This window comes from Parasteatoda tepidariorum, chromosome 9, assembly GCF_982258835.1.
Source record: "Parasteatoda tepidariorum strain Cologne lab strain chromosome 9, Ptep-v5.0, whole genome shotgun sequence".
Lineage (NCBI taxonomy): Eukaryota > Metazoa > Arthropoda > Arachnida > Araneae > Theridiidae > Parasteatoda > Parasteatoda tepidariorum.
In genome coordinates, this window is record NC_141763.1 from 11,583,469 (window position 1) to 11,605,481 (window position 22,013).

Sequence of the window (22,013 nt, forward strand, 5' to 3'; positions counted from 1 at the left end):
CATTTAGTCAAGTTTGTGGCAAATATGATAATTTTTACATAAAATTTAGTGGTCTAGCACTAAATTTTTATATTAAAAAAATTAGTATCGTTGTTTCTTTTCATATAGTTGTTTCTTTTTTTCTTAAAAAATTAATGTTTTCCTTAGTTATCGAAATATGTCACCAAATCTAAGATTCCAGTAAGACTACGAAACTATAACCCTTTTTTAATAATTCTATGATATACAACATAAAAGAAAGCACGATTTAAATTTCTGTACTATGAAAAGTCCTATTTAAATGAGTTTAGTTTTTAAAAGCATTTATGAGGCCAATGGGAAATAGACCCAAGCCTGCCATTAGAAGAAAAAAAACCAGGCTAACTTTGAAAAAAATTAATTAACTATTAAAAAGATAGCATTGAATTTTAATATTATACCATACCAGGAATTGCTGGAGCTGCCTTTTGAGGTAATCCTGATCCAGGTGACATTCCTAATGATCCTAATAATGTAGAAACAGCAGTCTTTGTCTTCAGATTTTGCATAATCGTAAGTTGCCTCGAAGCCGCCAAAGGGTTAGGTGGCTCCTGATTTTGCCACAAAAGAGAATAGGGCGGTGGTCCAAAATTATGAGAGCTTGGAGATGATGGAACACTTATATTGGGCACAGCATTGGACAAAGTAGGGTCGTGACCACCTAACAAAGAACCGGGACCACCGAGGCTGTCATCAGGAGGGCCTGAAAACACATCATCCTTAAGCCTTTCAAAGTCTATATCACTTAGAAGTGCATCTCCATGAGGTGATATTAACCCATCTTGAGTCTGACGACGCTGCTCTCGCTTTTCTTGCTCAACAAGATCCTCCAAGAGTAAAGGCTGTTCTTGCAGAAGAAGTGGCTTATTCTGTTGAACATTTGCTGCCAGAACATTCTGCTGTGCCAGTGAAAGCTCTTGACGTAGGTTCATATTTAAATGCAGAGGGAACACACTTTTGTTCTGCACCGTCAAAGTATGCTGAGGAGATGATGGTTGTTGTACTACAGCTCCCATCCTCTGTTTGAGGGCTGTCACCATTCTATAGGATGGTGGAGGAACCAGCTGATCTGGATGTTGAACCTCTGCCCTCGATGCAGAAATATTTTGAACTTCAGGATTAAAAGGTAGACTGTGGGTTTTCTGCCGGTTGCAATGTTCCATTGCAGATTTTTCTAATTTAATGTCCACACTCGGAGAGAAGGATTGAGAGGAAAGAGTACAGCTTGAAAAAACTTGTTTAGGCTCTTCCTTGACGGTACTGGTCATCTGCTGTACGATTGGACCATCTAAACTCTTAGGTAAGTTTTGGAATCTGCTATCTAAATCTTTTTTATTGAAGTCCAAGAAATTGTCAGATAAGATATTGCTTTTAGACTCATCGACAGACTTTCGTCCTTCCATTTCTAAGCCTTTCTTTTCACCGTGGGAAAGTAAATCTTTGTCTTGCGCATCCTCTTTTATTACTTCTTCAGTAAGCTCCTCATCTTTATCATCTAAATCTAAATGCTCATCTAGTATATTGCTCTTTTCTCCCTCACCGCCTAAATTTTTATCAAGTTCTGGATCAGCATATTCCAATATGTTAAAATCATTACCAAGACCTAAAAAATAAAATATAAAAAATACATTAAAAATGCAAAGGTTGAAAATAAAATTCAAAGATTTGTGGTAGAGTGCCGTAGAGTTTTTATTAATTTATTTATTTTTTAATCAGGGCTCTTCGGTTTGCAAACAGATCCATTAACCACTATGGAAAAATAAATATATTTGTCCCCCCCCACAAGGTTTTAAATTGATACCAGGTTCTTAACTTCCTAGTCATAATTTTATTATTATTTGTCTGCCTAAAAGGCCATTGCAAATGTGTAACAGTTTAGATGTTTCAATATAACTAATGTTAGCAAGCATTTTGGATTATAGAACAAAAGAAATTCTATGTGGAGTTAAAAGAAATTTTTTGTTTAAACTGTACTTAGACAATGAAAAAAATAAATAAAATAAAAATATTCCCTCGAGTTCAATGAGTTCGGGTAAACAAGAACAGAAATAGATTCTTCTTTTAACAAAGGAATGAATAACATTAGGCTGAGGAACCAAATGCAGCCATTGCATTCTTTGCTTCCAACTAAAAAATAATTGGAAAATTTAAGAGATTTACAGCTGTTTTTCAAGCTATTAACTTTTTATTGTTAAGTGTAGAAACACTAATTCAAAGTGTCAAGATTTAAATCATTTAACATTTTGATTTTTTTTTAAACGCTTTTTATTAAATATGTTTAGAACAAACATACATCAAGACTTTATTGAAACCTCTGAACGTTAGTTCCAACTTTTTCCAAACTTTTAGCTGCAAGCTTTCTTACATCAAACAACTGATTTCACCCGTGTTATTCAATTAGAGAGTGGTGTATAGCAGGGAAATTTTTGTACAATATTACCCCTGGGCTTAATGTTTGCTGCGTTAAAAATGAAAGCAATTCAATTACAATAAAAATAAATAAAATTATTTTCCTACAGAGAAAGTTAAAAACCTACTATAATTCAATCATATTAAAAAAGAGAAGTAAACTTGAAATGCTTGAATTCAAAAATAGTATACATAAATGCCAACACAGATAGGAAAAAATCCAGTAGATTTTACAAAACAATATAAATTTCTTGAAAAATTTTTACAAAATATACTAAATATTTTACACACGGGAGAATTTAGAAATTTTTATAGTTATCAAAATAAAAAAGGTGCAATACTTTCCAATTATGATTTAACATTAAATAATCCTGAAATGTTATGTATTATGTTTATTCATAATTTTGAATAGCAATAGGCCTTTAATTCATCAAAGATAGTAAGCTGAATTTTATAAATGAGGCTCAATTACTAGGTGACACTTATTTAAATGCTCAAGCAAGCAAAAATCAACACAAAAATTCCATTTCAATAAGGATTTTTTAAGGAAATAGGATTTATTTTACGGGACTTTCTAAAATGTACAAAAACCAGCAGAATTTTTATTAAGCCAGTAGACCAGGAGAAACTGGCAAAATCCAGTAGTCTACAGGAAAATCCAGTAGAATTGGCAGCTATGAGTATACATTGACTTTGAATTTCTAAAGACAAATTGATATTGTTCTTAAAAATAATTTAGCTATCATAAATTTATATAAAATCTTAATTCATTGCAACTCCTGAAACCCAATTTCCTTATCTTTTTCTCCTTTCTTCTCATTAACTTTTTTTTAAAGGCTTATCTTTTATTTTATTTTTGTGACCACTACCTGGAGCTCTAGATTATCAGTCATTAAACGGCAATACAGTGAAGATTACTATAAAAAAAACTCAAATTGCCAAAAGTGGCGAGCATGTTTCAGACCTGATATCTCTCTCCCTCTCTCTCTCTCTCTCTATATATATATATATATATAAATATATATATATATATATATATGCTTTAATGTCAATTCCATCATATATCAATGTCATATTTTGGTAGTTACTTTTAGCAATCATTCTGCGAATTTCTTAGAAAAAAAATATTTTTTACGTTTACAATATAAAACTTTACATTTGTTTATTTTCTTACTTAAAACAGGGTTCCCACTCAATTTCAGAAACAAAAAATTCCCTGACTTTTCCAGGTATACCAGGTAAATTTCAATGAGAAATGAGACCATATTTTCATCAGAAAACTTTTGATTCTCTCATTTGTAACATTAAATATTAGATTTTCTGTGTAAAAAATATTATTAAATGAGGATGAGAATATTCCAGTTTGACTAAAATGTTAAATTCTTACAACAAAAAATTTTAAGAGATGTTAGAATTATATAACTGGAATCTCAATGACTGATTACTGTTACTGACAATTTTAAGACTGGTTATCTTCCCGGTATAATATAGGAATATTCCAGGTTTCTGTAAAAAAAATAATAATAATTGTAACTTGCTCTGGCTATTCCCTGATTTTTGGAGATAAAATAATATTCCCTGGCAATTCCAATTCTTCCTTTTCTCCCTATCCTGTGGGAATCCTGAAAAAATTTAGGGTGCATCCCCTTTTATTGAAAAATTTTATCTTGGAGAATTTTTCAATTTTTATCTTTTGATTAGAAACAGAATTACATACTCTTAATACATTTTTCAAAAACTTACAACCAAAAACACTAAAGTGGCTTTTTTTCATGATTGATAGTCTATCACAGTCAGAAAAAAGGTTCTGCACCGATATTTTTAACACATAAAAGTACAAAAAGTACCACACTCACCTAATAACTCATCATCATCCAATTCTAATTCACCAACATCCCCAACGTTCAAAACATCAAGGTTGCAGTTACCTCCCAACACATCTTGTTCTTCTTCAGGGGGGTTCTCGAGATCGTTCATGAGGTCATTTTTAGTGTTTGGGTCAGCACACAACTCATCTTCCATTTCTTGGTCAACAGCAGCGAGGGGCATGTAACTGGATTGTTGGGATTCTTTTTGAGTGTGCCCCAATAAAAATTCCTTGTGAGAACTTGATTGGGATTCTGGTCTTTCAGGAATGTCTAGTCGACGATTGGTCTGTTGCTCAGCAGCCATGGCTGTTTGGAAGGCACGATTTTGATTGGTCGAATCTGTCATTACATCACTTAATTTGATGTTGCCAACAGAACATATGATGTTGGGCTCACTTCTAACCATCTTATCTATAATTAAAAAAAATTATAAGTAAGAAAGAAAAAAAACACTTCTTCTAGGTTAGAAGCCCTGTGGCAGAATTTTTTAGAGCTATATGCAACAAAACTCTCTATCACTACTGTCCTTCTGCAAGATTTAATAATAACAAACATACATGTTACAAATTTAAAATAACAAAAGCAGTGTAAAACTATATAATTTTTTTAATAAAACATGTAATAATTTTTTATCTTCATATTATGCATGATATTCTCGCATTTTGTGGGGAGGGGACACTTATTACTTCCTTCTTCGTATTTTGTAAATAATTATCATAATAGAATAAATAATTAAAAATCATGAAATCCGTAGCAGTTATTGCCGAAAAAAAGATCTACGTCGAAATCACGCAAATCGAGCTCCTCAAATGCGTGTTTCCTTTCGAGATTACATTGTTGTAATAAATAATATCACATAAAAAATATCGGATTTAAAAACTATGGAGAAATCAATAGCAATAACTACTAAAAATTCAACAGAATTATTGCCTTAAAAAGTAAATACTCAAATGCACAATTAGAATTTTCCAAATTGCTTGAAATATATCCGGATATTTAAAATCCACATGAAAATCAATATAATTAACTGACGAAAATACAATCGAAACATTACACCGATTTACGCTACTATCGTCGTGAATTTAGAGTGTCAAAAAATTATTATCTAAATGCATGATTCAAATATTACCTGAAAATATGTGTAGAAAAAAATATATATATATTTTTTTTCTACTTTTCAAAAGAAAAATCTTTCTGCAAGAACTCTGTAACGTTCTACATACAACAATGTCGCCGTGTAGCTGCGATTCTGCCACGGGGGTTAGAAGTTAATTAGGTCAGAACTTACCTTCCGTCCTTGTAGGCAAAGGTGAATCTGGAGCTTTGTTTTGAAGGAGATCTCTCAAGTGCTGATGAGCTGCAAGCCTATTAGAATAAGGCAAAGACGCTTGACTAGCTTGAAGCATACTTTCCAAGTTTTGTTCCTCCAGTCGCTTGTCCTGAGAGAGCAATGCTTCTTTTTCTGACGCACTCGTAATAGGAAGACAAGCGTCTTTGTACTGGGGTGGCAACTGTTTCAGAATATTAGAAGCTTGAAAACTACCAGAAGACTGTTGCTGCTGAAGAAGGAATTGTTCCACGGTATGTAAAGCATTCTGTGCGGTGTGTACTTTGGAATTATCTGGGGGTAGATTGGAAAGTGTCACTGACGGTGATGATGGAACCTTTGACGGTGACTGTGTGTCCTGAGCACCAGCAGTAGAGCTTTGTTGAGCTTCCGAGGCACTCGGTGTTCCGATCAATTTGCTACGAGCTGGAGTCGGCTGGGAGTGAGTGTCCAAGGATGCCAAAAGCTGAGACTGAGGTGACGTTGACATTTGAAAAAAGGAATCTGAGCTGTGTGGTCTAGGTGTAGGTGGTGGCGTATTTACAGCTTCTTTTTTTATGGTAGGTGTTCCAACTCTAGTACCATCTGTTCTACAAATCAATAGAGGATTTGTGTTCCTAGAATTATTAAGAGCGGTAAACTGGGTGGTTGGTGAAGGCTGTGTAGAATGAAAGGGTGGTTCAGATTTTATAGGGTTAGAAGGTGACAGAGATGCATCCATAAGAGACATGGAAGATTCCAGCGGTGCGCGGACTTTAGAGACATGTAACAGAGATTGTGCCACTCTATCTTGCATCATTGATTTTTGCAGGGATGGGTGGTTTTCAGTAGGAAGTCTGTTAGTTTGTTGCTATAAAAATAAAATGAATTTGTAATCATGGCTTTAAAAAAAGGGAAAAATAAAAAGTAGATTACATGAAATACAGTCAAATTTATAAAATGCAAGTCTGGTTCATCGAGATCAGATGGTTGAATGATGAAAATTTTAACAAAGTGTTTGTTTGCTTAATGATAAAAAAAAACTATAAATAAGGAATTCTTCTAAAACTTCATGAAATTTTTTTTATCAAAACGATCGGAAAAATTGCTTAATGATTGGACTTTTAATGAAAATTTCATTTTTTCTTTCTTTTCCTTTCTTTCCTTTTTAGTCCAATAGTAGAAAAGTAATGAAGAGCAAAGGTCTTTCAATTATCTTGTCATTAATTTATACAACCAGTTGATCCAAATGACTGTAATACTGCAACTACTGAATAAGAAACTGTGGCAGCATGTAACTTCATGTAACAAAAAGCTTTTGCTGATCAAATTTCTGATTGCAACATTTTGCTTGAAAAAAAATACTGTCATTGTTTTTGCTTCGTACCTCTAAGAAAAAATTTAGTGCAGCTTTTGAAAATTGTTGATAAAAAGGATGATTTACGGAAAATATGTGCCAAGGAAAAACTAAAACTAGGAGAAAGCATTGATTATTTTATTATACCTTTTACACTAATCCATTCATGCAGTAAGAAGAGAGAAAATATTTAGACAAGGATTTATTCTCCCCTAAACTTTTCCGATTTGTGGGAATTTTCTAACCAGTAGCCAAAACCAGTTCATAAAAGCCAGATGAATTCTTTATTAAATCAAGGGGAGCTACGATATAAAAAAATTACATGGCAGGCAGCTGCCAGGTATCTAGAAAGAAATTAGGACTTAAAAAGACCTTACCCAAAATTCCGAACTTTAAAAAATGGCCATTCTCAAAATTTTAAGCCTCAAAAAGGAGAAAATTTTGTAACTTTTAGAAAATTCTACAGCCAAATCTTTCAACAAAAAATAAGCACCTTTTAGGTACTTTTTAAGCACTCAAAAATATTTTTCGAAGACTTTACATGATCATTATAAAATAACTAGATTTTGACAAAGAACTCTTTTCTTGATTATGTTAGCCATTAAGAAAATGATCAACAGATTTTATGGTTCGATTTCAGAGAGTAGAAAAGGAATCTTGAAATTGAGAATATCTTGCAAAATACAGCAGAGTTGCACATGAGAGTGCAATAATCTCACTGAGCCCAGCTTACTATATGCACACGTCGACTCGCAAGTATTTCATCAAACCTGTAAAATGCAACATACACAAACCTTTGGACTGACAGTACGCTGAAATAGATAATGGTTGAATGAATTGTGAAAATGTTGAATAAAATAATGTTAAAAGCACGCTTTTGCATAATATGTGGCGAAAATTCTTCTAATAAAGAAACAAAATCACATTTTCGGAAAGCCAAAATTAAGCACTTTTTAAAAACACCCAATGAAAAAAGCACCTTTAAAGGCTTTTTAAAAAGGAAAATCGAAAATAAGCACCTTTAAGCACTTTTTAAAAACGCTATGCACCAATTTCTAACCAAGGAAAAGTTTACACAAAATACCAAACTTACTAAAAAATAAAAACTTTCTAATTTAAATAACTTTACCGTTCTTATAAATCAAATTAAATATCATAAAATGTTTAGTTCATATTACCTGCAACAAATTTTCAGAAGAGTTTAAATCCACTGCAGAAGAAGACCATCTTTTCTCGATTATTTTACTCGAATTAGGTACAAGGTTTTCTTCAGTTACAGTCCTGTTAGGAAATTGAGGAATTTCGGACAAGGATTTTGAGTGAATCAATTTGATATTCTTATCCAATTCAGCCATAGCAGCAGTATTTTCTGCTTTTTCAGATCGAGCTTTTAGAGCAGCTAATTAAGAGACGGAATAAACAAATGCATTAAAAACATGTACATTTTTTACCATATAAGAGTTTCTTTTAAAATTGAATAAAATAAATAAATTAGCATGTTTAATATTAGTTAAGCAATTAGTTTTTTTTAACAAATATGTGTATTAAAAACAGACATTTCTCCTTACAAAGGCTTCTTTTAAACAAGCAATTTAGTTACTTTTTATCAAATAATTACACTTTTTCTCCCATATAAAACTAAAACAAATTAATTAAATTTAATGAAAAAATTAATATTTAAAATAACTGTATTATCATCCAGTTTAAAAAATTGCTTTTAAACTGGAGTGGATGAATAAAAGTATTTTATTAACGATTAAAAATTTGGAAGAGTGTGAACTAATTGTAGAAACTGAAAAAAAAAGAGCGTGGGATCAGACAACCATAAATTGGGTGATGTGGACTACACGTCATACCACGTCATGTTCTTTATTGAATTTATCTGACACAGCGAATATAAAATTATGAAATATTTAAATGCGCGCAATAAACTATTTTTTTGTTCAAATAGAGCTACAGTACATAGTGAACCTTCAAGGGACCGAAATTTTGGTTCACTATAACCGGAAGTTCACTATATCCGTTACGCAGGAAATTTCACTAATGGTTCAGAAACTTCTCCCTTTTATTACATTATATTCATATAAATGACTGAAAATATTATGTAGTAGCAAAAAAATGTGTTATTTTTCATCACTCTTCGTCTTGCGTACAAATAGCTGATGAGCAACCCTCAGCATCAGATATGGAAACACTTCCTGACTCTCAGATAATTTTTCCTGAATTTCTGTTATTCCGCTTTTTAAACCCCGTCTAACCTCCCATTCGAGCACATAAAAGTAGTTTCTATAAATGGCTTTAAAAATTGGTATATGTATTTATTTTGAAGTAGAAATTTCAAAATTATTACAAAGAAAATGGGGGGGGGGGGAGAAATCAGTCGAAGACAGAAAAAAGTTCATTATATCCAACTTCCTCATTTTTTTGGTTCACTATATCCACTAAAAATAACATTATACGTGTATAGCAAGGCACGTCGAGCATTTCGAATCGAGCATTTCGTTCACTATATCCGGGAGTTCACTATAAGCCGTGTTCATTATAGCGGGGTTTGACTGTATAAGTAAGAAATTATCACTGATGTTATCTTAAAAATAGGTGATAAACTGAATCGCTTATCACCTATAGTAAAATGTAAAACAATGTCTAAGACTTAACTCATCAGAAAATTCCATTTTCGTTTCTCGCTCATCCCTAGTTAATGAATGAATTAATATTTGAAAAAACTGTATTAACATCAAGTGTCATTCCACTACAAGTTTTAAAAAAATGTGTTTGAACTTGAATGGAAGAATAAAAAGTATTTTATGAAGGATTGAAAACTTGAACAAGATATAGAGAGAGGGTGAACTAATGGTACGAATTGAAAAAAAATAAAATAACTGTAAAAACATGCAAAAAAAAGTTTAGTAACTATACTTTGGAGAACCTAATTGGAAAAGTAAAATTAAATATACCGTATATTCCGGCGCATAACGCGCCCCGGCGGCACTTACGGAAATGCTCACGGTTTCGGCACCTCTTGGCATTCTTGGCGGAAACTTTTAAGTCAAACCTGCTCTGTCGCCAAATTGCTTTTGCGTAGCGTTTATAAATAAGGAATAGAATTGTTTTCACTATTTTATTACAATTTTTTTCATTGTTTTTGTGTTTTCATAAGATCATGTAACTCAAATATTAAAACACAAAATTCTATTTGCAATATTTAGTAATAATTTTAATTAAATCTTTCAAGTTTAGTTTTAATCTGAACTTCTAAGCTGGAATTTAATTTTAAAATTTTATGACTGTGAAGGGCATTGACCTGATGACGTATTTTGATACATTGATTGTATTGACTTGTTTGGAGTTTTCTCAGAAGCGTTTTTTATTTTCAATTTCTTAGTTAAAAAAAAAATAATAATTAAATAGATAAATGAAATATTATTTTTACTGATTCGATTTAAATTTTAATAAAATCATTTTATCGCGTTTAAAGTTAAAGTTTTATTTTTTTTAAAATTAAACTCCAAATTTATAATTGAAATGCGTGCAATGGAAACTAGTGTTATACTTGCGAACAACTTTTTTTCGAGTTTAAGTGTTGTTAATTATGATGAAAGTTGACAATTTAATTTTCTCTATAAATCAACTATAGATATTTTTTAAGATGCAAGCAATCACGGTGGATAAAACAAATCAATTAGGTATAAATGCTAAAGAACAAATAAAAGCAAAAGTTCTCTTAGAGCCCTGAAATATAAATTATATTTTACTTTTATATATACTTAAGTTCAGATTGGTCTAATCAAACTGAAGAAACAGAGAAACTCTTATGTCCAGGAATTGTAACTAATTTTATTATACATTTTTATTTAAGTTTTTAAAACTATTTACAAAAACATCTGAAATATATTTCATATTAACAAAATAGTTCACTGTTGCATTCTAAGGATAAATTATTTTAATTGTATAATTTGCTTTTGGAGATCCATTTCCTAAGATATTCCCCAATTAATTATTATTTGTGTAGAAATATCGATTTTTGTGTGAAGTATTTCTTATTATTTATTTTGAATCTACCATTCATTTTTTTTCTTATACTATTATATAATATCTTATTTAGTAATGTTATAAGAAATGGCAAAATTTTTAGTCGTATAATTATAAAATAAAACTTGGTTCTTGTACTTCATCACTTTTGAAATTGCATTTGAGTAAAATAATGTTAAAGTAACTTTGATCGGATTAAAATTAAATAAAACTTGTTTTTCTGAATTTTTATAATTTTTGAAACTTTTAAAATATTGAAGTAGTGTCATTAAAATCTTCATCTTATTGAAAATGAATAAAATAATAAGGTTAAAGTAAAGTGCTGCGTATGAGAATGAAATAAACATTTTTTTTTTAAAACTTTTATTGCTTTTGAAACTGCAAACAAATGACTAAAACGATAAGGTTAAATTAAAGCACTTTAAATGTATTAATTGCTTTCTCAGGTCTATTTTTTCAGATCTATCTTAATTTATTATTTGCGTAAATAAAAGTAAAATAAAATAAAAAAAATAAAAAAACAATAGATTTTACACTTTCAAGAACAATAATAAAAAAAAAGAAGTTGAAAAGTAAAATATTTACAAGAATCTATTTTTAAATAAAATTCTGAGACATAAACATTAAATTAAGTATGAATTTTTCATTCAAAACGAAAACCGCTTATAAAAAATACAAGAGCGGTTTGAAGTGAATAAGAAAAGAATAAGAAGTGAATAAGAAAGAAATTTTTATCTAGAATAGAACCATCATTTTCCTACTCAATCAACGTAATAGGGTTGCACGCTGTAGCAAGATGTGACGCATAGATCGGTTGGGTTACCATATTCATAATTTTGCGGTTTTCAGAGAGCTTATTCTCGACCGCGCCAAGCGGTGCCGAAACCATGAGCATTTCCGTGAGTGCGCCCCGGCGTATAACGCGCACCCGTAATTTCCAATAACTTTTTTTAAATTTTAAGATATACTCTTCGTATAACGCGCACGAAAATTTGGATTGTACATGTGCAATATCTCGTCTAGCATCTATAGAAAACCAGAAAGCCATTTAGTGTGGGACATATTTTGGTCCCACCTTACAGATAATACCAAAAAATTTTTGAAAGTATGTAACACCGATATGGCAGTTATTCCGGGCGGATTGACGCCATTAGTTCAGCCATTGGACGTCTGCTTAAGCAAACCATTTAAAGCCAATTTAAAAAAACAGTGGAACACTTGGATGTTGGAGGGCGAGAAAACCTTTACGAAAGGAGGACATATGCGTCATGCAAGTTTGGAAACAGTGTGCGAATGGATATTAAAAGTATGGGATGAAATTAAGTCTGAGATGGTTAGAAAATCATTCAAAAAATGCAGCATTTCAAATAATCTGGACGGATCAGAAGATGACTGTTTATTTATGGATGAGGGTAACACAGTTGATGAAGACGAAACAGATTGTGATGACGTGCCTGAAGAAATAACGGAAGACGAACATAATAACGTAATAACGAAAATCAATAAAGTATATAGGTAAAGGTATGTCATTTCCTTAAAATAAAAGTATTTTTCTATATTTAAATTTTTTTAATCTATAATTTTTTATATTCGGCGTATACCGCGCACCCGAAAATTCCAATGTTACTTTTTGTAATAAAAGTGCGCGTTATACGCCGGAATATACGGTATGTATTAAAATACTAACAGGGGTCTGTCCAGACATTTTGTGAAAGGTCCGTTTTTGGTGAAATTGTGAAAAAATTACTCACATTCTTTCAACCAGGGTCCGCTTTTATGAATTTGTGCAAATAGGGTCCGTTATTGCAAAAAAAAAAAACTTTTTCAAGGAGTTTTTAAATTGTAAAGACATACAAGATTATGCTCAACACTGTAAAATTATAATTAAAAAAATTAAATTTTAAAAAATAGACAACAATTTCTGTTTCTAAATTAGAGATGCAACATACAAATATTTGGTATTTAGCCTATACTGCTGAACGCAGAATATTCATTTCGGAGGAATAATGGAAGAATCGTCTGCCGAAGACAAAACTTAATTCGTTTACATCCATCTTTCTTGTTTTCTGCCCCGGAAAGGGTTTATTCGATTAACAAAATAATAATGAAGATAAACAAATTTGTGAAGGGTCCGATTAAAAGAAAAATCATTTTGTGAAGGGTCCGTTTTTATGTTAAAATATTTTGTGAAGGGTCCGTTTTTATGAAAAGATATTTTGTGAAGGGTCCGTTAGCGGACCCAAATTTCTTCTAAACAGACCCCTGACTAAAATTTTTTATATTTTGTATATTAGTAGATCAACAGCATGAAATGCTATCTAATAAAGTTGTATGCGAAATTGCATACTGTTGAGGTTATTTATTTTTCTCTTAACTTTTTTTGTGGCAATCTTGCATCAAGACAATAAACAACAAATCTGCTCTCCGCAGAGTGGCTCATTCAATTTAACGTATTTGTATGCATTTAATTTTAGCGGGGATCGAGGTCCGGATGAACTAAAAAAAAGGATTATATATATGTTACGTTGTTTGTGGTTATGAGACAAGTAAGTCATATGTGTCACCTTTAATGAATAATAAAATTAAAATAGTGGGTTTGAGATACCTTGCCTCTGTTCTTGTATAAGTCTCTGTTGAGCTTGTTGTTGCATTTGCCTAAAATGTTGCAACTGCTTCCATTGCTTTTCTGAATCACTGTCAGGTGCTTTATCTTTCGTACTTCTGTCAGAATCCTTCAAATAAAATACATACAATTCTTATGAGTAAAAATGCACTTATTTAAAAAACTGATATAATAAAAAAAACTAAGAGAAATAATTTAATTACATAATTTAATAAAAATAACACCGATTCATACTAGTTGGGAACACTGATTTACACTAAATGTCATCCCTCTGATTTTTTTTTAAATCTAAAAAGTTATAATTTCAGTCCCTGATTTTTAAGGTTATCCAAAAAGTTTAAAAATGTTTAGACTTTGATCATTCAGATTAACATAATGAATAAAAAACAATTCAGTTTAAAAGAACATGCAATAAATCACTTTTTTGAGCTATAACCTAACAAATGTCACTAATGTTATCTCTAAAATATTTGACAAAACTGAATGTCTATAAATTTAAGACAACAGCTCCCGTTAAACGTAAGAGAAAATTCCAATTTCAAAAATGTCTCTGAATTAAAAACATAATGGAAAAATCAAACTTGAATGCTATATTTTTAGTGCCTATCGTTTATCCACAACCCAGTATAGAAACACACGCACAGATTTAAAAGAGCTTGGAAGAAAATGCACATTTCAATTGAAAAGATGTAACTTGAAGCACACAAAAAAAATTATCTAAATAAATATATATCTGGAAAAAGTTTCTTAATTCAGAAAGAAGAAAATTTTCTAAATTTTCTTTTCAGCAGTTGCTTACAGTTCTTGAGCATTTTCACATGGTTTTCCGAAATCCAAAACTTTTAAAATAATATTATTACGCTACACCAATTTCAGTATTTGAGAATATCACATTTTGACATATTAAATCCATCCCATAGTAAATCCATGTGGCTTGAGTATCCTTTTTTCGGTTTTTTCTTCATGGTTTTCCAAATTCTGATGTTTTTAAGTAATAAAGTGTTATTACAACAGGAGACAGGCTTGATTCTATTGCAATTCCACGTTTTTCAATAAATTAAAAGTGGCGCGACAGCCCTAGAGGGCCAAGTCCTACTGTGCCCATCTCAGTTTTCTTGACCTTGGGCTCTGGGGTGCAGAAGCAGATGTTCCGGTCAGGTGGTCAGCTGAATGCGGAACCCCCAGTGTTTAGTTCCCAAGCATGCTTGGTACTCATTTATCGACCCACTGAAGGGATGAAAGGCTGAGTCAACCCTGCTCGGCCCGAGGATCGAACCAGGGACCTGTGGCACAGCAGCGCGAAGCGCTACCGCTCAGCCACCGGGCGTCTTTTCAATAAATTGAACTTGTTTTTTCTTCTAATTCAGTTATTTTAAAAACAATGTTATTACAACACATCTTTCGAATTTTAGTATACTGTTTGACACACTCAATTTCTGAGGATTCTATCGTAAAAACCACATTGACAATTCTTTTTCACCCTTTCAACACAGTTTTTTCCAATTCTGATATTTCATACAGTGCCACTGCTGATTTTTACGCATAAATTAAGCTTGCGGTTTTCACTTAATGAGTATTATTAGAGATTTTGAGCAATTTGGGACAAGATTGGGAAAAATGGCATTTTGAAACAATTTGGAGGTGTTTAGCGCAATGTTCGGCTGTTCTAACACTGTTCGTAGAATTACATGATAAAAAAAAAATTTGGGAAAATGCAATGACTCGTGCCTATCTATAAGGTGACCAGAAAAGCAATACACACGCTGTTTCGATTTCCGCACCCGGCTCCCACAGACCACAATGTTGACATAAAGTATCCTCACTTGTAGACGGATCATGGGTTAGACCCACAGCCGTCAGGCTAACTACGGGAAGTTTCAGTCATTTTCTTCACGATGTAACCCAAATGCGGGCTAATTCCATCAAAAAGTCTTCAATAAAAAAATTTCTCCTAATACTTGATCCAAGAGTTTCCTTGTCTTCTGGATTGGGTTCAAAATTATAAGGATAAGGAGTTGAATATTGGCAGCCGTAAACTGAAAATTCCGTTGGCTGCTCAACAATGGTTATAAAAAAAAAGCACTACACCACAAACAGTCATCCTCAAACAAGTTTCACTATATTAAGTACAATTAATTAATCGTACTTACTGTACTGCTGGATCTCTGAGTTCTGGAGGCTGCTCTATTTTCTCGAGCTCTTTGCTAAGGAAAAAATAAACGGAAGGCTTTGAATATCTTTTTACAAAATGAAAAAAATATCTTATTCAAGAAAAAAGTAGAATTAATTGAAAAACAATTTAATTTTAGTAGAATTAAAGACTAGATAAAATAGATTCATATCTTTATTTATTATGGTTCTGGTTTTCAAACAGGGCTTAGGAGCAAAATTGTCCATAGTTCTACAATAAGACTTTTTATAATTACAGCTGCTCTGCAGATATTTGCAAAACTAATTAAATAAATAAATTAATAACTCTCTTGAATTATTACCATGAAATGACAAATAATATTATATTGCAAACCAATAATACGAAAAATATCAATAGGATCAGCATGTTTTGTTGTCTCCCTCTTTTAACAAGATCATAAACAATATTATTGCAAACTATTCTATTGGGGAGTAACATTACTGCCGTATAAACAATTCTTAAAAATAAGGTTTATCTCGAGTACAACAGATTAAACTTTTAAATTATTAAGATGATTTAAGCACATGGAGGATAATAAGTTTGTTAAAAAATAATAAAACTGGAAAAAATTACAACAAAAAAAATTAGAAGTTTTCATATGATCTAATAATTTAGCTTTTTTCAAACATTGCTAAAAAAGAAAAAAATTAAACCAAACTCACCAAGTAAGGCTGTCTTTTCTCTGGAGGTAAACTACGCCAAATTTTGGCAATTTGCTTCACCCTATCTGTCCAAGCTAAAAATATGTATAATTAGTTTAGATACAATTATGAAGATTCAAATAATGTGTAACAAGATATAAACTGCTCTATTCAAAGATTATATTTTAAAATTACAATATTTTAAACAAGGCATTTTATTCAAGTTTTCACCCTTAATCAATATATTCACTAAATAATGTTGTGATAGATTTGATTTATAGATATGGCACAACAAAATCATTAATGAAAAAAACAATATGCATTTACAAAGATGGAAAATCATTGTCTGCATTTAAAGAAACGTAAAATGTTGGTATGTAGATATCAAAAAAACAGCTGTTGCAGAATTAACATTAAAGCAAATTCTTAACAAAACAGCTAAAAGTGTAGAAATGTGGCAGCGAAATAGGGTAGCTAAATATGACACAACAAAATCGTTATTGAAAAATAAAACATTTGCAAAGATGGAAAATTATTAAAAGCTGGGGGAAAAAATAACCTGATTTTTTTATTTAGCTAAACTGATTTTTTTAATATTATAATTTAGGTATGAAAATTTTTTCTACAATATAATTAAAAAATACATCATTTGGGATGTATTTCATTTTTTAAAGTCTCATTTTCATAATGAAGACTTTTTACTTATATATAATAAAAAGGATATGCATTTAAATTTTCATAATTCACAATAAACAAAAAATTAAAAAAAAGGATGTGGATAATAATATGTGAATTTAAATAGGCATAATAATTATACTCGAGTATTATGCCTATTTAAATTCAGCACTTTGAAAACTTATTAAATATGTTTGAGTAGATCAACCAAAGTAACTGAAAATTAATTTTTCAGATATGTTTTCTGATCTAAACTTATTTACTCCTTATTATAAATCAAATTGATAAATAATCTTCTAATCTTTAACATTCATTAGCAAGTTGAGCTTGAAAAACTATAATTAATTTTATTATAAGTATGATTTAATTTATTCAATGACTCGTTTTTAATAATTAAATAATAACTTAAAAAATGATAGTAAGAAATGCTAACTATTTTAGCTATGATATTGTTTTTTAAATAATATTAAGTATAAATTACACATCCAATCAAATATTTTGGTAGGTAAATGATAAAAAAAAAAATCTTATTTAAAGCAAAAAAGTATAATTGTGATTAAACAAATCCGATTTTTTTCTTAAAAAAAAGTTATGATTTTTGCCATTTTTGTTTATTATTAAATCATTAATATTAATATTGATCCAATAGAAAAAACTATTTATTTCATAAAAACCAAATGATACTTGTTTTGACCCTCAATTCATAACATTTTGAAAAAATTTGAAAAATCATTGTTTTTCTAAATTTTTAAAAATTTATTTTCAAAAAATCCATTCAAAGTGGGCCCCTAATCATTGGGGGCCCCAGGCCATGGCCTAGTCTGGCCCAATGAGTAATCAATCCAGCCCTGGTAATGTTGCTTGCCTCTATGACTTTGGTTCACAGGTGCCCACCAGGTAACAATAAATGAGCAACACTTCCAGTAAAAGTGTTGCTCAAAGCAAAGAACGAAAGTTCAATGCCTGCCGTTACTAAAACATTTTTTATTTCCATTTGAGAAAGAGTTTCTTCTACTTAGGTTGAAAGAAACCTATTTCTTTAAGAGTGGTTTTTTTTTTCCAATGTAGCAGTAACTTGCCATCATTGTTCAAAGTAATAAACTTTTTTTTAAAAAAAAAAATCTCTTACAATCTTCAAAAACATTCCATAAGATGTGGATACTGACCTGGATATTCAATTTTTAAATGTTGCAGATTTATGTTTGCGTACAAGACGGGTGATATTGTAGAGAGTAGACCAAGTTGCTCATCTGCTTCCCATTTAAGTAGGTTCTTCTGCATCTGTGTTTGGTCACACTCTGTATCAGGCCAAGAACTATTTGAATCAGGATGGTTAAGATTTTGTCTGAAAAATACAAATGTTAATTTCATTTTGAAACTTACTACACTCAGTTATGAATTTAAAAAATAAGAAAATAAGTAGGGAAAAAAAAGTAAGAAATGTCAAACCTTTTCTAACCAATAATCAAAATTCGATAACAGAAGAAATTCGAGATTGAATTTTGAAATCAATATTTTAAATATATATGTATGTAAATATATATACAGTCAATTCGCTATAACTCGAAGTACGATAACTCGATTTTTTTATGAGGTCCCGACCCTTTTATCTTCAATTTCATGTTAATTATTCTCGATTACTCGAATTTTACTCCCCTTAACTCGATTTTTTTTTTATCTTTTAAAGCAAGAAAAAAAACCTAGGAGCTGATATCTTGCCCCTTCCTTTGCAACACACACACAATGTCTTTCGCACTCTTCATGGAAAAGCTAAAGCTGTCCCTCTTGAAGTATGTGAACAGTGGTTAAATGAAACGTTACCAAATTTACTTCAAAGATACAGTTAAAATGAAATGTCTTCCAAATAAGACTAGGATGTTTAAGGATGAAAACTGCTCTGGGGGTAAAATGAGCAAGGAACGTTTTATTGTCCTAGTTGGAGGAAATGCGTTTGGGACAGAGAAATTGCCCTTACTTGCCGTAGGAAAATACCGAAAACCCCGATGTTTCAAAAATATAAAAATGTATCCTTTGGATTACAAGTCTAACAAAAAGTTTTGGATGACATCAGTTTTATTTGAAGACTATGTAAGAAAATTGGATCGGAAATTCTTCGCTAAAAAAAAAGAAAAGTGATACTCTTTATGGATAAATGCACAGCGCATAGTGATCTACCTAATTTGAAAGCAGTAAACTTGCAGTTTCTCCCGCCAAACACAACAGCAAAGTTGCAGCCGATGGACCAGGGTATCATAAAGTGCTTCAAACAGTCTTATCGTAAATGGCTTGCCAGAAAAATGATCTTAAATATTGTAAGCATTTAGAAGATTTGTAATTAATAAGCATTAATTAAATAATCTGACAATATTTTGAAAGTCCAAAACCGAAACTAACGGTAAGTCGAACTTCCGATATGTCGAAGTTTTTTGTCAGTCCTATCAGATTCGAGTTATCGCGAATTCACTGTATTTCCATTATGAATTAATTTTTCTTCCTATTAAGGGTTTTGTTTCTTAAATTATCTAAATGTTTTATTAACTAATTTTTTCTCATAGATAGCAGCATTGAAATAAAATTTGCTTCATGTTTTAACTACCAAATATACTTTTAAAATTACTTTGAACAATTTAAGCACTGTTTAATATTTTCTTCTTAGCGAATCTCTGTTAACTGTTAAATTAGTATAACTATATTTAAGGCATTTTTACAATTGCACCACATGGGTAAGTTTGCATTTCAATTACGTTTTTATTTTCTAACCCCCTATATTTTGAGGGTCAGAAATTCAAATTGGTTGAAAAACAGGTATGTTGATTCAGAGAAAGTATGATTTTTGTGTCTGATTTCGCAGCTTAAAATATTGTATACAATAATTAATTAGCATGTTTGAGGTCACAGCCTCAAAACATTACATGGTGTGTGGCCAGTTTTTTCAATAAAAAATAAGCACCTTTTAAGTACTCAAATATTTTTAATCACTTTCCCAAAAAAAAAAATCAGATTTAGGATCTGTGCAGCAATAAAAAGTTTTTCTTTCTATCGTTTAAAGTTCTTAATTTATAAAACATTAAATCAATATAATTCCAAAACTTTACATAAACATGATAAAATAACCAGTTTCTGATAAATAATGCAGAGAAAATTGTGAAAATTAAGCATATTTTGTAATTTAGAACAACAATCGACATTCCAAAGAAAAAAAAGTCTCTTTTTAAAAGATCAAAAATTAGGCGCTTTTTAAAAACCCTGAGTAAAAAGAGTACCTTAATGGGTTTTCAAAAAACGTTAAAGAAAAAATAATCCCAATTAAATACTTTTTAAAACCATCACTCGCCCTGCATTAAGAATGAGTTCTAGAAGTGAAGATCCAAGCAATAGAACAAAAGTTATTCAGGTTGGTCCACTTTTTTCGGAGCGCTGCACATGCTCTTAATGATTTAAAACAATTTTAAAATTATAACTATTGGCACTGTTTATAAAAAAAATGGCAATGTAAATACATAGATTGCACTTACACTACAAGTATAAATTATAAATGAGAAAGTAGCTACTTACAATAGGTTAGGATGCAAAATAGACTGATGTGTGGGACTCTGTTGCATAAGATAAGGTCCTCCTCCTTTATTAAGAAGAGATCCAGGTAAGCCAGGGGAAAGAATAGATAGAGGATTATCCATATTATACTTCAATCCTTAACAAAAAGTAAACAGTTAGATCTATACTTAAATGACCTCATTTCAATGTTAAATAATAGCAGAAAGAACAAAATCCAAAAACACATGCATCGGCTTATTCAGTTAAATTCTAATAAACAAAGCTAATAAAATAATGAACAATATCCTTTTTTTAAACAAAGCTATAGAATAATAAATATTTTACTGAAGAAAAAAAAACGGTAATAATGTTGCTTTTGTAGGTAGTTGCAAGCAAAAAAGGTAAAAATACTGGAGAGCAACTGGTGGAAAAGACTGAGGAAAATTACTGATTAAAACAGGTGAGAACGGCGAAAGCCGCAAATACATAAAACAAAAGTAATTTAAGAAAATCCAATAAAGTTGAATGGCAGCTTTAAAGCAACTCAACTTTGACGGATTTTCCAACATATAGTTTTTAAATTAATTTTAATTTCATATAGTAATTTAAGATTTTAAGATTAACTTCATATAGTAATTTAAGAAAATCCAATAAAGTTGAATGGCAGCTTTAAAGCAACTCAACTTTGACGGATTTTCCAACATATAGTTTTTAAATTAATTTTAATTTAACATAGTAATTTAAGATTTTAAGATTAACTTCATATAGTAATTTAAGAAAATCCAATAAAGTTGAATGGCAGCTTTAAAGCAACTCAACTTTGATGGATTTTCTAACATATAGTTTTTAAATTAATTTTAAAAACCATTAATTTTTTTAAAATAATTTTTAAATAAAGTATAAAAACTTAAGAATCGTAAAATTTTTATTTTTTAACATTTTATTTCGTGAATATCTAAATTTGTCAGTATTTCATTCGACATGAACAGTTATTATTCGTAACTCTAAGAATTTTATTCTTTGAGAGCATAACAAAATAAATTACAAATTTCCAAGCAATCTAAACTCTCAATTTTGTAAAACATTTTTATATTCTAGGATTGCTGTCATATGGATAGAATCATATATAATATTTAGTATTCCTAATGTCTTAACACAGTAATAAAGTATTCTGAGAGTGCAAGCCTTCACAAATATTTACAGCAAGAAAAGGCTGTAAATAAAATTTAAATTGTTTTTGTACATAATGCAATATTTGTGTTAGTTTTTTTTAATATAGCACTCCGATAGACCTGAAAATTCAAATTTTCAGCAAGTAGCCAGTGGCTAGTAGAAACTAATAACTTAGTAGCCACTATT

The 22,013-nt window shown here is 30.6% G+C and overlaps 1 protein-coding gene across 12 annotated transcripts in view; it reads right to left on the reverse strand.

Moving 5' to 3' along the window:
• Positions 1–22,013, reverse strand: part of LOC107452250 (histone-lysine N-methyltransferase 2C) — a 164,250-nt gene that overhangs the window by 74,607 nt on the left and 67,630 nt on the right. For 10 of the 12 annotated variants that reach the window (XM_071187064.2, XM_043052938.3, XM_043052935.3 and 7 more), the window contains 9 exons: positions 20,676–20,811; positions 18,287–18,465; positions 16,467–16,540; positions 15,764–15,817; positions 13,596–13,722; positions 8,137–8,357; positions 5,584–6,472; positions 4,284–4,706; positions 425–1,621 (listed from right to left, as the gene is read on the reverse strand). In XM_071187064.2, the coding sequence (XP_071043165.2) occupies positions 425–1,621; positions 4,284–4,706; positions 5,584–6,472; positions 8,137–8,357; positions 13,596–13,722; positions 15,764–15,817; positions 16,467–16,540; positions 18,287–18,465; positions 20,676–20,811 (3,300 nt within the window). The remainder of the gene's footprint in view (positions 1–424; positions 1,622–4,283; positions 4,707–5,583; positions 6,473–8,136; positions 8,358–13,595; positions 13,723–15,763; positions 15,818–16,466; positions 16,541–18,286; positions 18,466–20,675; positions 20,812–22,013) is intronic. The other 2 variants (XM_087150867.1, XM_071187070.2) reach the window with 1 other exon arrangement.